Raw genomic sequence first — 16098 nt, forward strand, 5'->3', positions numbered from 1 at the left:
CAGAAGCGTAAGAGACCACGGGGTCTGAGGCAAGGCTACTCAGGATGCACACAGAGCTGCGAATTGAACGTGGGGGCTCAAACCAGCTTTTAAACCGCATTTTCTTGCTCAGGAACTTGCACGTATCTAGTAACTGTACAACACTGCAACCTGAGTGCACACCTCACATTTACGTTTCTTGGTAGCTGCCTGCAAACCCAGCACACTGCCCCTTTTATAAAACCCATCCTTACCAGCCACTGTCCCCGCAGATTGCAAAATTACCTGTTTAAACCTTCACCAATAGGCGGTTTTCTTTCATCATCAGGGTAAACAATAACTTCTTTTCTACGGATATGAACGATCTCGTCCAGATTTAAGTTAGTCAGATTTACTTCTCCTTCAAAGTAAATTGATCCGTAACCTGCAACACAAACCAAAACATCACAGTTCGTCCATGAAAGAAATCACATGCCAGAGAACTCACGTTCCTGCTACACTCCTGCTTTCCCCACCTTACCACAAGCTTTGTCCCGTCTCCAGAACAAGGGACAAGTGACAACTCCTTCCTCGTGTGAAAACACTGACAATGTGTTAGCAATTTTTTTAATAGCCTGTTCTTTTGCACAGGAAGCTTTTCGTTATCGCTAGGCTATTCATATTGCCAACACAAATATGTAGTGTACCCTCGGCTTTACAGCATGTTTAGGAAAAGCATTTTAAAAAAATGGTATACGCCGTGACATTTAATTTTTTAAAAAATAAAAGCAGTAAAGAATAGAGTTTGGGCTAAAGACTCACTATAGCTCAGTCAGCTCCAGTGCAGGTAGCAACTGGGATAGAAGTGACAATAAGTTTGGCACCAATGCTCCAGCAAGTCTGGATTTTACAGCTGTTACATTTAGGGACAGCAAGTGTCTTAAAAGCTATAGGTGCTTTTGTTCTTTTCATATTCGAGCTTCTCAAGTCATCCCACAATACAGCTGGTTGGTGCTGCCAGCGTGAAGATCCCGAGCCTTTGATTCAAGTCGCTCACAACAGCAGGGCTCTGTTTATAACCCTGCTGAGGGCACGGGACGCAGACGACGTTCCAGTTTAAAAGGAGATGCCCCATCCCTGGAGACATCCCAGGCCAGGCTGGATGGGGCTCTGAGCAACGTGAGCTGGTGCAGATGTCCCTGCTCATGGCAGGGGGGGCACTGAGGGGGCTGGGAAGGGCTCTTCAACACAAACCCCCCTGCGATTCTGTGATTTGAAGTGGCTGGTTCAACTGTAAGCAAGTGGAAAAGCTGCCTGTGCTCACCTTTGCGGCCGATGGTGAAGTCTGTCACGATACATTCGTTTCTGTCGTTGGTGAATCGAGCCAGCTCCTCCATGGACGGGATGGTGTAATAACCAGCTCTCGTCAGAACGATCCCTGCAACACAAACACCATTGAGAACAGGGCTGACAGCAAGTTCCCAACTTCAGCATTTCACAAGTTTCATTCCAATTCTTTTGCGAGCCTAAAACCAGACGGCCCAAACAAACTGAGAATCAGCGCGACAGTGCAAGCAGAGAAATTGAAACACCTGATTTCCACAGCCATCATCACACGCTCAGGACAATGGTTATGCCAGGCTCTCCAGAGGCCTGTCCCAGAGCAGCAGATGAGGAGGTGAAAGGGAAACGCAAACACATCCAGCAACACCTGCCAGAAACACTCTCCTGCTGTAATAACCTGGGGGCTTGGGCACCTGCTCACCAAGACACAGCATCTTTTACATGTAACAGCCTCCAGTGCTTTTTCATCTCTTAATTTGTCCAGTGATATTTAAAATCCACAAAAGCTTTCTGCATCTACAACTTCTTGCCGCTGGGGCTCCTGAACATGTTTCTCTTGAACATGTCACTTGCTCGTTTCATTAGATGCCAGATATTCCCTGAAAGGCTGAACTGATCTTTTCCTCTTCACCTTCTCCAGATGACTTGAGTCAAAAACAACCAACCTACCACAGCCCCATCTCTTCACCAGCTACAGAGTCTCACTTAAGGGAAAGTTACTCAAGAGCTCTTCCGATATTTTCACACTTCTAGATCTTTTTCAGTTTCACTAAACCTTGAGACTGGAATTGGGAGCACTGGAAACAGGTGCACAATGGGTCTGTAGAGACACAACCATGCCCTGTGGTCCACCCCCTTCCTGGCAAACTACAACACAGTTTGGGCGCTGATAACTACCGAGTGTTACACTTCTACCTCCGAGATATCACTCCTGAAGGAGATAACTCAGCCTGCTGCTGCAGAACCATTACAGACCGGGTCCTTCTCCCTCTCGCACATCCCACTACCTCAATCTAATTCAAAATTGAGTGAGGAAATTTAACCGCTCATCAGCTCAGCAAAAGAAATATCTGCACTAGATAAGAGACTGAAAAGCAAGATTTGGATTCTGAAGGGAAAAAAGGAGGAAAAGAGAAAAAGCTGAGGGTGTAAAACAGCCCAAGAGAACTCTTGAGCGTGCACGAAGCGCTGTCGGGAGCTGCGCGTGTCCTGCCCGGCCTGACCTGCGGGATGCGGGTGATGCACGGTCTCGGGCTCCTCTTCGCGCTCGTCCTGGAGGGAATCGTCGTGGAACGAGGCGTCTTCGCTGCTGCCCTCCAGCCCATTGCGCAGGGCCGCCCGCATGTTCAGAGCCACGATGGTGTCGTCCACGCTGTTCTGGTGCTTGTGCGCAGCGTTCTCGGGGGTCTGCGGGATGGGCTTGGCGATGGGGTTGGTGTAAAACCTCGTCACCTCGTGGTGATCCTCCTCCTCCTCTCGCTCGCCGTCTTGTCTGTGGTTTTCGTCGGGAGGCACCGACAGAAAGAACCTGAAGAAATGAAGAATAACATGGAATTGAGTCCTAAGGGACTTGGGTCAACACGAAAATTCTGGTGTTTTTCCATATAAAAAGCAAACTGGACCACGGCAAACTGCAGAATCAGCAGTTATTCCCTTCACTCTGCCTTTGTCACACCGGCTCTGCCATTTTCCGTCTAACCTGGGGCTCCCACTGCCAAAAAGCTGGTGGTCAGACCAGCAGAGGGTAACACGATGGTCAGAGGACTAAAGCACGTGCCCTGTGAGCAGAGCTGGAGAGAAATGGGTTGCCCGGTTGGAAGAAAAGGTTTGCAGGGGCTGCAAATCACAGCACTGAGGACAAAATTCAGGCTCTCCACAGATAGACAAGCAGAAGGAGGAGAAACAGTCACATTAACCCAGAGGAATGGCTGAGGACATTGAGCGCTGGAGCAGGGACCCAGAGGGGCTGGGGATCCCTGTCCATGGGGGTCTGGGAGTCAACTGGACAGAGCCCACAACAGCTGTGAATTTGGGGTTGAGACAAGCACGGTTCCCGCTCCCACCTGCAGTTCTTATGTCAAGTAGCTTTAAATAAAAGAGTGTTGAGCTGGTCAGGAATTTTTCCAGCCTCAAAAAAAAAAAAAGAAAACTCCAAAGTTCACCTGAAATATCTGAAATATGGTCGCAGATTTTGAGAGGAAGTAGATGTTCAGGTTTTTGTGGGGAAAAGAGAGCCTTGGAAATTCCTCATTTTACCATGTTGAAAACACATGACTATTAAGAGACATTTGGGTCAGTGGAGCTTCCTGCAATCCTCGTTCCTGAGGCCCAGGCAGAAGGAAAGCTGCTCCCCTCGGGCCCATCGCCACCCAAGCTTCTCACCCTCAGGAATGAGGAGAGACACCCCCATAAGGTACGTCATTCCCTCCAACTCCCGATTCCTGACGGAATGAATCTGTGTGTGACCGCACGGGAAGCACACAGGGCTAATTTAAGAGGAAATTAACCTCCCAACAGGTCAACTCGCTTCCAACAAACAGCTAAAAAGACATCTCTGAATAATAACAACAATGTAGAGACAAGCAGAACCAGTTTGTGTTTCTCTCAGTATAAACACCTTCCTGCTGAGTCAACATACCGGTCGCCGTTCTCCGGATACTCCGAGGGAGAAGCCAGGTCTTCATTGTCACGATTGACAGGCGAGAAGAGATTGCTGCTGTTGAGATTCTTCAGAACCAATTTCTTGATGCTCTTCCTAGAAAGAAAAAACAAAACAAAACAAAAACAACACCACACAGAGAAACGTGGATATATTCACTGCATAAATACGTATTTTATGCTTAATTCCTGTGATCCAGGAACCAGCTGTATAAGACCGGTTCCCACACTCAAAACATGTGAAACCTTCTGTAATACCCTGCAGTAGCTGAGCTATGTTTTGAAATTCCATTCCTGGCTTCGGTCTGTAAGCGTAAAAAGCACAAATAATTGAAAGCTTCAAACCCCAAGTTCAGCACCCATGATATTATCTGGTGTTTTTTTTTCATCTGGTCATTTGGTGTTTTTCACTAAAACACTGGGTAATTCCACACCCTGCTCTCTCCCTGGAAAGTGAACAGGTGGTTCAGGCTACGTTAAAGACAAACCAAGTTCACCAAAGTTACAAACTGCTTTTAAAAAGCCTGCGTTTAGACAGACTCTCAATGACTGATGCATCTTCCTCCAAATTTTTTAACTAAACTCCACAGCCTCCCAACCTCCTTTTCAGTTTGACTGCCCCTGATGCTCTTGAAGGTTGAAACCAAAGTCTTCATGAGGGCAGATCCACAGCATCATTATTCATTTCTCACAGAAACACCTGCCTATCTGAAATGGAGCCAGCACTGCGCTGTGAAAATGTCCGAAATCCGCCTTCAGAACGGGCGAGTTAGCAAACCTACTGACGCTTCCACTCCAGAGGCAGGACGTACCACACCACACAAGCTCTCCTTGTAATAATTCCTAATTAACTTCAGAGAAGCTTTGCCCCAACCTTGGGATGACCTCATTTTGCATCTTATTTGGCCTTCACAGTTTAACCTGAACATTTTAATCTCCTCTACAGAAAACATTTCCATTCAAATGTCACATAAAATCTGTCATTGCTACTAATATTTGAGGCGGGTCACAAAACAGTCACAGAATTCAGGACACTACGCGGCACTTTACTGAACCCGATCAAAAGATTCTTGCGCTGCCTCCTCCCTCCAAGAGGAAAAAGAAGAACTCACTTTGGCATGAAGGCGCCGTTGGACAGGGATGGCTCATCGTCATCGAGGCCATCGAAGAGCTGAGATTTAGCGGATCCAGCCGACTGCAGAGCTTTTGGCCGCACTCTGGTTGCTGGGCGCGGAGTCAATTTGTAGTGGGTGGGTGTTGTTAGGGCCTTCTGAGCCGCTGGGTTGGTTGGCTTCAGCCTCTGAAACAAAAAGATGGAGAATCGGTGTTTTCATACCATTTACGGTAAGGGTTTGTGGACAGGGAGAGGACATGCTGCTGTTCGGATATCCACTCGAGGATTGTGAGCAAATGAATAAGTAACAGGGGAAGTAATAAACAAAAAGAGAGACAAAAAGCTGGTTGACAACAGGTAATGGAAACAATGGTCTGTGCTCCAGGCTTGGACGGGACCAGCGTGTGCCCCAGGGGCTACTGGGGACACCAGAACCACAGAATGTCCTGAGCTGGAAGGACCCACAGGATCATGGAGCCCAACCCCTGTCCCTGCACAGGACACCCCACAGGTCACCCCGTGTGTCTGAGGACGTTGTCCAGTCTCTTCTTGAACACTGTCAGGTTGGGGCCGGGACACCTCCCTGGGGAGCCTGTTCCAGTGTCCAGCACCTCTGGGTGAAGAACCTTTTCCTCATGCCCAACTGACCCTCCCTGGCACATCTTCCTGCCGTTCCCCAGGTTCTGTCCCTGTCACAGAGAGAAGAGCTCAGCCCTGCCCCTCCTGCTCCCCTGCTGAAGCTGCAGCCCCATGAGCTCTGCCCTCAGTCTCCTCTGCTCCAGCTGAACAAACCCAGGGACTTCAGCCGCTCCTCATCCGGCTTCCCCTCCAAACCCTTCACCAACTTCATGGCCCTCCTCTGCACCCTCTCCAGTAGCTTTACACCCTTTTTCTCCTGTGTCCCCAGCCCTGCACACAGTGAATGCTCCAGGTGAGGCCGCCCTAGTGCAGAGCAGAGCGGGACAATCCCCTCCTTGCCTGACTGGCTGTGCTGTGCTGGATGCAACAGGACACGGGTCCCTCTTGGCTGCTAGAGACACTGTTGGCTCAACCAGCACGAGGTCTCCGCAACATTCCCTGGCACTCAAGCACAGCTCTCCAGCCCATGCGCTCGGGTGACAGCTGCTGGCAGTGAGGGACAGGCAGAGTCCCCAAACCTCATGTGTACGGTAGGCCAGCAAGCTCCAGGCTGGCCTGGCCTACGTGCAGGCGGCCCTGGGTGCTGTCAGAGGGCTCGTGCTGGTGCTGAGGGATCCATGAGCACAGGGTACCCACAAAATGCATGTCTGAGCGCTGCATCTGTCTGATGCAAGCTGCACGCTGGACTCGCCTGCTCTGTGGGGCAGCATGATGCGGAAGGCCTGGGCAGGGCTATCGGATGGGCAGAGGGGCCACGTTAACACTCTGGGGATGCACAAACGTGCAGCTGAGTCCAGAGAGTGTGAGCACACGTGCTTTCACCAGGGAACTGCAACCCTCATCAGCCACAGAGCACAGTGTGATGGGAGCGGCTGAGGGAGCTGGGGGTTCAGCTGGAGAACAGGAGCTGAGGGGAGACCTTCTGATCTCTGACCTGCCTGAAAGGAGCTTGGAGCCAGGGGGGTCGGGCTCTGCTCCCCAGGAACAAGCGCCAGGACCAGAGGAAACGGCCTCAAGTTGCGCCAGGGGAGGTTGAGGTTGGATGTGGGGAACAATTTCTTCCCCAAAGGGCTGTGGGGCATTGGAACAGGCTGCCCAGGGCAGTGCTGGAGTCACCATCCCTGGAGGGGTTGGACAGATGGAGATGAGGTTCTCAGGACATGGGGCAGTGCCAGGGCTGGGGGAATGGTTGGACTCGATGAGCTTGAGGGGCCTAGAGCACCTCCCTTATGGAGAGAGACTGAGAGAGCTGGGGCTGTTGAGCTGGAGGAGAGAAGCTGAGAGGGATTGATCAATGGGATCAGTATCTCAGGGTGGGTGTCAGAGGATGGAGCAGACTCTGTTCAGTGGTGCCCAACGCCAGGGTGAGGGGCAACGGGCACAGACCGGAACACAGGAGGGTCCATGTGAACATGAGGAGAAACTTCTTTGCTGGGAGGTGCCAGAGCCTGGACCAGGTCCATGAGCCTGTGACAGAGCCCATGTCTGTGGTAACATGCTGGGACCCAGCGCTGGGCAGGAGTCACCTCAGCCCCTGGAATCCGCCCAGAGGCAGCAGCTGTTTGGAACCTCCCTGCACACACAGTCTGAAAAGCATTCATTTGTCTTTTAAAATAAACCACCGGGGCTGGTTTGTCAGAGACTGTCATAAGAGATGTCATAAGCAAAGCTCAAGCTAAGCACTAAAAATAGTCCAAGCACAAGCAATTACTCGTCCTTATTCTCAGTTAGCAGCCGTGTGCACAAGAACTCCGCAGCCAAGAGCAGTGAACGAATCCCGAGGACAAGCAGTTTGTGTCCTGGAGAGCATGAGAAGCCGCTGCACCAGGACGAGTACACAGACAGCAGCCTGCTCGGCTGCCCACTGCGTGCTTAAGTGAAGGGAGTGAGCACAAGACAAAGTCATTTGAAACTCTACCCACAAAATGAGTCTAGTTGTACGTGCACTTACCTCTTCTTTCTTCTTTGGGTCTGACATGGGGTTTCTGAAGAGCGGAGAGTCTCCGAAGGGCGAGTACGTCAAGCTGTTGAGATGCTGCTGGAGCACAGCTTGCTGGGCAGCTGACGCGTTCGGGTCTGTCAGCGCTACAAAAACAATATCATTTTGTAGTTTTAACAGTTTTACTAATAGAACCAAGGCAGGTAGAAAAGACATCCTTCCAAACAGAGGTTATCTTTACAGGAATTCACATTTCTACACCAACTTCAGCATTTCTTTCCCCTGCTCTTCAGTCATCATTTCTGCACCACTCTGAAGGAAAAAAAAAAATCACCTTCTCTTCCTTCATTAGAATTTGCAACCATGTTCAATAAGTTTATCTGTGAAAAGCTGAGGGCACAGAGAGCTACACATTCGTAGAATAAGCCTGGCCTGTCAAAACCTGTATTTAACTAATACATTTGGCTTCTGAAACATCTTTCAAGGAGAATAAGCAAACAAAAAACCAACCCAAACCACCAAACATCTATGATGTGAAGTTTTTATATTCTTGCTACTACAATCAAACTTACAGGTCAAGTCCTCCCAACAACAAAGGCCTCTTAATTTTGTCTTTCTGTCTTTTATCACCTAATTTTAATTCCCAATAAAATACTACCTGTTCACATAATGAAGTGTTTTAGCAACCTAAAGCAGCTTAGCTCTAATCCCAGGGAGACCAGACTGAATCCATGCATTCCCATAGCAGAACAACACCGCTCCGAGAAACAACAGCTACTGCCAGAGCCAGCGAGGAAGCCACGAGCAGAGTCTGAGCCAACTGGTTCTTCCCCAAATCACCAGCTGGTTTAACTGGGCAGACGTTAACCAGCGAGACCCTTCCCTGCACTGCCCACAGAGGTGAACATTTGAGTTATCTGCAGAGTTCAGCTACACCAAATGACGTCATCCCATTTCTCCAGCCCACCCAGGTCCACCTGGATGGCAGCACAACCCTCACCTGAGCCAGAGCCCCCACTCTTTCCTCTGCCACCTGTACACTTACAGGAGCCCCCCAGATTCAGTTCCAGTTGGGCTTTGGCTTTCCTAAACCCAGCCCTGCAAGCCTGGACAATGTCCCTGTCTCCTTCCCAGACTCCCTGCCTGTCTCCACCTCCTCACAGTGCTTTTTGTGTGGCAGCTTTGCCAGGAGCTCCTCACTCATCCCCACAGGTGACTTTGGAACTGTGCTGGGCTTAGACGAGCCGATCCCTGAACATCCACCAGCTTTCTCGGGCCCGTCGTCCCACACAGCATCATGTGCCGTTTGTGTCATCATTTTCCTGAAATCACTGTCTCGGGGAGCCTGAGCATCACTTATGTTTGTCATTCCTTTCAAGTGCTCAGATCCTCCAAACACATTGAACGCTGCTGGAAGCAATGGACATTTTAATGTGCCTGAATCTAAAGACCATTTATTTCACTGGTGGCCCAGCACACCTGCTAATTAAGCCCCTCCAGCTCTCCTGCCTGGAGTTACTGAACAGCAAACACCATATTTCCCTTATGTTTTTTCTGTAAGCACCTACTGTTGCTGCCCCGAATTCAGTGATGGGAAACACATTAGTAATATTGAAGACAAAGTTCTAATGTAGCTGCAATTATTAGTGATGTTAAGCAACTCCAAATTACTTAAAAAAACCGCACACATATAGTTAGCACTAAAAGTCATTAACACGGTCTGCACTGCTACTGCAAACAGAACTGGCCTCAAATAGACACTGACGTATTTTTTTCCCTCCGAAGCACTTGGGTGGGACGTGCTCCCACGTCCAGGCCCACGTGACACAGGGGAGGCAGCAGCGACGACACCGGGTCTAGCGCACACTCACCCACAGCAGGCTGAGGGGCTCCGAAGCCCAGCGTAGCTGTCGATGTGTTGAAGCCCGGTGCTCCAAACGCCCCTGTTCCCAGCGTCCCGCCGAGCTTAGACTGGGTGTTCCCAAACAGTGAGGTCTGTCCTGCTCCCAGAGCTGTGGCACAAGAGATGCCCCATTTACTACAGCACTGGGACAAACTTAAAGCCAATTTATCCCACAACGGCAACTAAAAGATCAATTATTAAACTGCAGGAAACATTCAACGTGCCCACGAATGCTAAAGATGCTCAGGACTCGTGTGATCAGACCAGAACTTTCGAACGCAGAGGATGCCACCGGTTTTCTGAGCCATTAACCACCACTGTAAGCAATGCTGCCTACGGTTTCTAAAAGGTTATTTAGCATGATGTTAACGAGCTCTGCTTGGTTCGGAGACTGAGATTCATGGCCTCAGGCTCCACCACCTGCAGCCTTCACTGCAGAGGCAGCAAGCAAGCCCAAGGCTCCGCTGCCGCTGAGGTTGAGGCCTGTGCTTGGCCTGACACAAACATGCTGCTCAGCTTTTACCTGTTCCAAAGCCCGTCCCAAGGCCGGTTCCCAGCGTCCCCGTCGCAGGCTTGTTTCCAAACAAACTGTTTCCAGCAGTGTTGGCGCCAAAACCTTCAAGGACAGAAGCAGGAGCTCGTTAATCTAACACTGTTAGACATGAAGTTAAAAACATCAGCTCAAAGACAGCCCTGCCACAGTTAGGGCCAAATTTCCACTTTCCAATAATGCGAGTTAAACTGACAAGGGGCAAGAAGGGATTTCAATGGTAAAAAACATATTTGAGTTGCAGACACAATACTGAAACCATCAGTACAGCAAAATAGTGTTTTGTCTTCCTGAGCCTTTCAGTTTGTTACAAACTTCAGCGTTTTACTGAAAGCCAGAACTGACATGATGATGCTGTATCTGGCAACAACATAAAATGTATTCACTTTCTTCAGCTGCCTGGAAGCAACAAATCCCATTTTATACTGTTTATACCACACACATGCTTCTGATTCTTACCGACAAAGCAGGTAACAACCCAGATTCGTACAAGCACACAGCTCAAAGACACATCTCTCATTGTAACTAAGTCCAATCCAAATCTAACATTAAATTAGTTCTTAAACTGAAGGCTGTGAAACCATCCTCTGGCTGCTTAATATACGAAGATGGAATTAAACTAGAGAGCTGCAGTCACAGACCAACATCAGTGACACCTTAGAACCAAACTCGGTGTTTCCTGTAAATTGTACCACTGCAAGTAATGCAGGCAAACTGAAAACACTTCCTAAAATCAGTCTTGATCACCACCATAAATACATCAGCTGTGAAGATCTGAAAGAACAGCGCAACAAGGGACTCGGAAGCAGCTTCACAAACAGCGTGATCAGAGTTTGCCCGAGGCTGGGCCCAGCAAACCTGTACTTGCTGTGCTGCCCCAGCAGCCTGAGCCCGACAAGCTGCTCCCATCTCACTCTGGCAGGCTAATTGCATTTTAGACTTAATTGCCAATACGATTTTTTTAAAAAAATCAGTAACTAAACCTGCTCCTACTCACTTTTCGCAGTAGTTTTGCTGCTCTCAGAGTCAACCCCCCGTTAAACCGGGACTGTTTCATGTTACCCTCGCTACGGTGCAAGGTATCCTTATCCCACCAAGCTACAGATATCGCTGGTTTTTACCCCATTTCCCTCAGCACTCCTTGCAACCACAGCACATTTACAGCCTCAACAAGCCTCTACGTTGAACGAATTCTTTGATTTCAACACTCTTCCAGTACAGGTTCCACCGTCTCTCAAGCACTAAACTATCTACCTGCTTGAGCCAGGGAGCAAAGGTACGAAACAGCACCCGAGGCGTTTCCCTGCAGCAACGTGCACCAGAAATGCTGCTCACCCAGAAATTTTAACACTCAGAACAGCTAGGATGCGATGCTCTGGTGTGTGGTATACGCAGTATAGTTTTAAGTGACCAAAATCCCCCTTTTTTTGTTTGTATGGGTCCCTAAGTCAGGGTGGGTTCGTTACCGAAGAGCCCACCGCCCGTGGTGGTGCCAAACGAGGGAGCGCTGGTCGTGGTGGTTCCAAATCCAGCCGGTTTGTTCCCAAACAGGGTCTGAAAGGGAGAAAACACAAATGTGGAAACCTGACAGGACCGATATTAGAAGAATCCCATTAGTGTCTGACTGCAGGCAAGGACGCAGAGCAGAGGCTGAGCACAGACCACACAGCCTGGACGCCCGCGATTGGGGCTTATTTGTGAGAGACACACACTCGCACGTGACAAACACCTCCTGGAAACAAGTATTTGCGCCCCTTTAGAAGCAAAATGACTGAATATCAAGAATAAAATTCATTTTCGGTTAAGTCATCATCACAATTTAAAAGTCAGTATTTGCAACACTATGCCCAGGCATCCCTAGCACTACGCAAACAGCGAGGTGTTCAGTCTCTCTTTTTATCAGTCAGGACGCTACTTGTTAAAAACCATATTTCTGCAGCACTGGCTGTATTCCACAGGCTTACATTGCATCCTTCAGCCCACACAAACCCACACTATTCTGCATCTTTGGCATCTTCACTCTTAAGAGAACGCTATTTCCATGGAGGTCAATACTCAAGAACAAGACTACGCCATTTGTGGGTTTTTGTTTTCCTTTTTTAAAAACTCCTTTTATTTTTTTTTATGATGAAGATACAGACGTACCGAACCGCCAACACCAAATCCTGTGTTAGCCTGGCCAAAAAGCCCAGTTCCGGTGCCAAATCCAGTGCCAGCGTTGGTATTGGCGGCTGTTCCGAACAGGCCTCCGGGCTGCGAGGGCTGGGTGACCCCGAACAGACCCTGCGAACGGGAACCGTGGTCAGAAATCGCTGCCATGCGGTGTTCCCAACACTGCTGAGAACAGAGCTAACGCACAGAGGTCATCAAATGATGCTACAATATCACCCCCTTGCTGGGAGAAGACGACGGGCAAAAAGCGTTTCAGAAGCTTTAGTCATTCTCTGAGAAATAAGTTACAAAAAGGAAATAGAAAACCAAACAAAACAACAACAAACAGCAAAGAATTTACGCTCCAGGCTTAAAAGGATATTGGAATTTTGTCATGACTTTGAGTGAGGGAGATGGAAACATTTCACCATGTTTTCTGGGAGAAGTCACAACATGCTTCAACAGAATATAGAATATTCGGAACCAAAGCCACTAGTTATGCACCAGGTCACAGCTTTGCAGCATCTTTGTACAGAGAGAGCCCAGGAACACTGCGCAGGCGCCACCGGAAAGCACAGAATGGTTAATGGATTCCCAGAGAACGTTAACAACGGAATTATCTGTGTGACCACGGTCAGAAATGCTTGAACCGATAGAGAGAGCAGACTGCTAAAGGAGGGAAGGGGAAACGTTATTTGTTCAAAGTTGGTTTGCTGTCCAGTTATCAGGAATGAAACGCTTTGATTGGCGTGAAGTTGCAAGCACAGACAGCAGCGATCAGAGCTTCGCATCCTGGTTTTCCAAAGCCATACTATAATTTCAGGAAGATCTCAGGCCCTACATCACAGCCTCCTCCCTCTCCCTGGAGCAGCTGCACCACAGTTCAAACCTTTCGGGGTTCAAACAACACATCTTACCATGGTGTTGGTGTTGGGCTGCCCCAGAGTGCTGGTATTGACAAAAGAAAAGCCCGTGTTCTGCGTCGTCGTGGCCTGACCAAATGGTTTGTTGAACAGACTTGTAGTTTGAGACTGCTGACCGAAGAGCCCCCCCGTCGTTCCTGTCCCGAAGCCAGTCGTACCTACAACATCAACACATCGGTTAAAAACCCTCAAGCGCGTATCCAGACCCACCACGTGCCCACACTCAGCACATTCGAACAGGAACAAAGATGTTTGAATTCAACGGAGCAGCCTGGGATGTCTCCAGGGATGGTTCATCCACCACCTCTCTGGGAACCTGGGCCAGGCTCTCACCGCCCTCAGGGGCAACAATTTCTCCTCGTGTCTGGCCTGTGTTTTACCAGCTCTGCCATGGCCGGTTTGTTCTCCAACCCTCCTACCACAAGTATGTGAGAAGAGCTCCCTGGGCAAGAGGGAGCCAAGGCCCTACACACCGGTTTGTGCTACAACCCACACAGCTACAGAAACACAGAATCATCAAATGGTTTGGGTTGGAAAAGACCTGTAAGATCACAGAATCACAGAATGTTAGGGATTGGAAGGGACCTCGAAAGATCATCTAGTCCAATCCCCCAAGATCATGGAGTCCAATCCCCCAAGATCATGGAGTCCAACTGTTAACCCAGCCCCGCCAAGTCCACTGCTAACTCACAGCCCTCAGAACCTCAAACACCTTCTCCCTCTTCGTCCTCCAAGGAAAAGAGCTGTTTACATGTGGTAAAATTGTAACATATCTACAATAGCTTGCGCCCCTTCTCCCAGCTGCCGTCGCTATCTCAGCAGAACGAGGCGCTTTCTGCAGAACTCACCGCACGAGAAGCCCCCGCAGCTCCCAGGCTGGGCAGCGCATGGGTTTGGTGACCCACACGTTCCTGGGGTGCAGAGGAACTTGGCCCCCAGACGCTGATCTCCAGCACCGCAGCTCGGCTCAGCCCACACAGGCCTAAACCAAGGCCGGAGACTGAGCCCAGCGGCGCCTGTCCCTGCGGACAGAGCCAGTCCTAACCCCAGGCACCACAGCCTTTCCCACAGCACAGCACCGCTGCCCTTTCCACAGACCCTGGGATCTGGATCTTGTTTACAGTCTAATGCCACAAACACTAATACCTACTTTGAGGTTTGCAGCAGAAACTAATAAAAATAGAATTTGTGTTTGAACTTTTCAGCATTATTTGTTTTACACTGAGTTCAGAAAGGTACACAGAGTGCTCAGCACAACTGACCTGCAACTACCAGACAGTAAACGAGTTATTTCATACCTGGCTTTTAGTTTTTGACCAAAATGGACAGTATAAAATCGGGATGGCACAACATACAGTGGATCCACATCCTACCCTTGATCTACTGTGGGGAAAAGCCCCTGGCAAAGCCTCGTTGGGCTACTCTCAATTAACTCTCTCATTTCCAGGGGGTTTATGTTCGCTCATTAGTGGAAGCAGAACCTTGACTTGACCATGAACCAAGTGACACCATCACCCTACCAACCATCAGCAACATCCTGGTGCTTTTACTCCCAATTCTGTTACTCGCTCTGTTGAGTCACTCAGAGGTTTCTATGGCAAAGAACCCCATTATGGAATGTTGATAACACAACTAGTAAAATCCTGAGCTCACCCCAGCACTTGCTCACCTTTTTTAAATCACAGAATTTTAAACAGCTTAAGGGAACATCACCTATCTGGTCACAACGACGGCAGGGGCCAGGCAGTACTTACTGGTTCCAAAAGCAGTTTTATTCTGTCCATAGGAAAAGCCCGTGTTAGTGGTAGAGGAGCCGAAGAGTCCCGTGGCCGTGCTGGACGTGGCAGTCGAAGAGCCAAACAGGCCAGTGGCTGCTCCTGCTCCCACGGGATTCGAGGGCCCTTTTCTGTTTGCCTGGTAGTCTTCTAAACGGAGCTCCTGGGAAAGCAAAACCCAGTTCCCTTCACATGTTTTACACACAATAAGGTCCCGACAGTGTCACCAGCACGTTTACACAGCGTTCCAGCCTGCTCCAGGATGAAGAGAGCAAGAAAAGCTCTAACACCTACGTTTGTAAACAGGAGGACACCAAAAATAGGACCTACGCTATGTCTGGGCTTCGGTTTTACTCCTTGGGGCTTTTTCAGATCTTTTCAAAGATTTGCTTCAAGGATCAGACAAGTCAACACCAATGGAAAGGCTTCAGATTAAATGTTTGGGAACAGCAGTTTATATCAAACAGCTGAGTTGTGTCTAAGGCTCTGCCGTTATCTCTGCAACGTTGGGCTGCTCCCAACAGCACCTCTCGCCCTTCTGGTATACGGCAAGATGGAATTTCAGCTCAAAAACTGCAGCGTTAAGCATTTAAAAACAACCGCAATTAATATGGCGATGCACTAAGCGTTTTACTAGACGACAGCTCTCTTTTCTGTGAGGAACGTAGATATTCAAGGGTGCGCTCATCTTAATGAGCACAGAAGATACTTATTCCAGTCACCAAAAGCTCTACTGCACACACGCTAACAAGCAGCCAGACAAGACCAGCGTGTTTGAACACTCATGGACTGACCTCGAGAGATTTGCTTTCGTACTCCTTCATGGCAGTAATACACTGGTGCTTGGTGTTGATGCTGGTGCTGACTCCGGATTTCACCATCGTATCGGTACCAGTTGGCGGCTGCAAGAGAAGAGGCGACGGTATCAAATTGAAAATCCAGACAGGCTTCCGTTGACAGTTAGTGCTCTCGCGGCAATGTTGTTAAACCCAAATCAAGCCCAGGACTGGAGGCAGAGCCCTGTTGTCTGCACAGCCGTGGCCTCACCGCACGACCAGGCACGCTCAGCAGCAATCAGTGCTATTTACCCCACGAACACTCAAAGCAACGCAGCACAATTCATTTCCCAGCTTCATTTTAAAGG

The 16098-nt window shown here is 49.2% G+C and overlaps 1 protein-coding gene across 1 annotated transcript in view; it reads right to left on the reverse strand.

Moving 5' to 3' along the window:
- NUP98 (nucleoporin 98 and 96 precursor) overlaps positions 1 to 16098 on the reverse strand; it is a 43070-nt gene that overhangs the window by 20547 nt on the left and 6425 nt on the right. Inside the window, exons 6-18 of the mRNA XM_065627042.1 lie at positions 15749 to 15856; positions 14934 to 15117; positions 13174 to 13337; positions 12251 to 12388; positions 11572 to 11659; positions 10079 to 10171; positions 9524 to 9664; positions 7665 to 7798; positions 5073 to 5260; positions 3941 to 4057; positions 2526 to 2830; positions 1283 to 1396; positions 265 to 403 (exon numbers count right to left, since the gene is read on the reverse strand). Coding sequence (XP_065483114.1) covers positions 265 to 403; positions 1283 to 1396; positions 2526 to 2830; positions 3941 to 4057; positions 5073 to 5260; positions 7665 to 7798; positions 9524 to 9664; positions 10079 to 10171; positions 11572 to 11659; positions 12251 to 12388; positions 13174 to 13337; positions 14934 to 15117; positions 15749 to 15856 — 1913 coding nt within the window. The remainder of the gene's footprint in view (positions 1 to 264; positions 404 to 1282; positions 1397 to 2525; positions 2831 to 3940; positions 4058 to 5072; positions 5261 to 7664; positions 7799 to 9523; positions 9665 to 10078; positions 10172 to 11571; positions 11660 to 12250; positions 12389 to 13173; positions 13338 to 14933; positions 15118 to 15748; positions 15857 to 16098) is intronic.

The sequence above is a fragment of the Caloenas nicobarica genome, chromosome 1 (assembly GCF_036013445.1).
Source record: "Caloenas nicobarica isolate bCalNic1 chromosome 1, bCalNic1.hap1, whole genome shotgun sequence".
Lineage (NCBI taxonomy): Eukaryota > Metazoa > Chordata > Aves > Columbiformes > Columbidae > Caloenas > Caloenas nicobarica.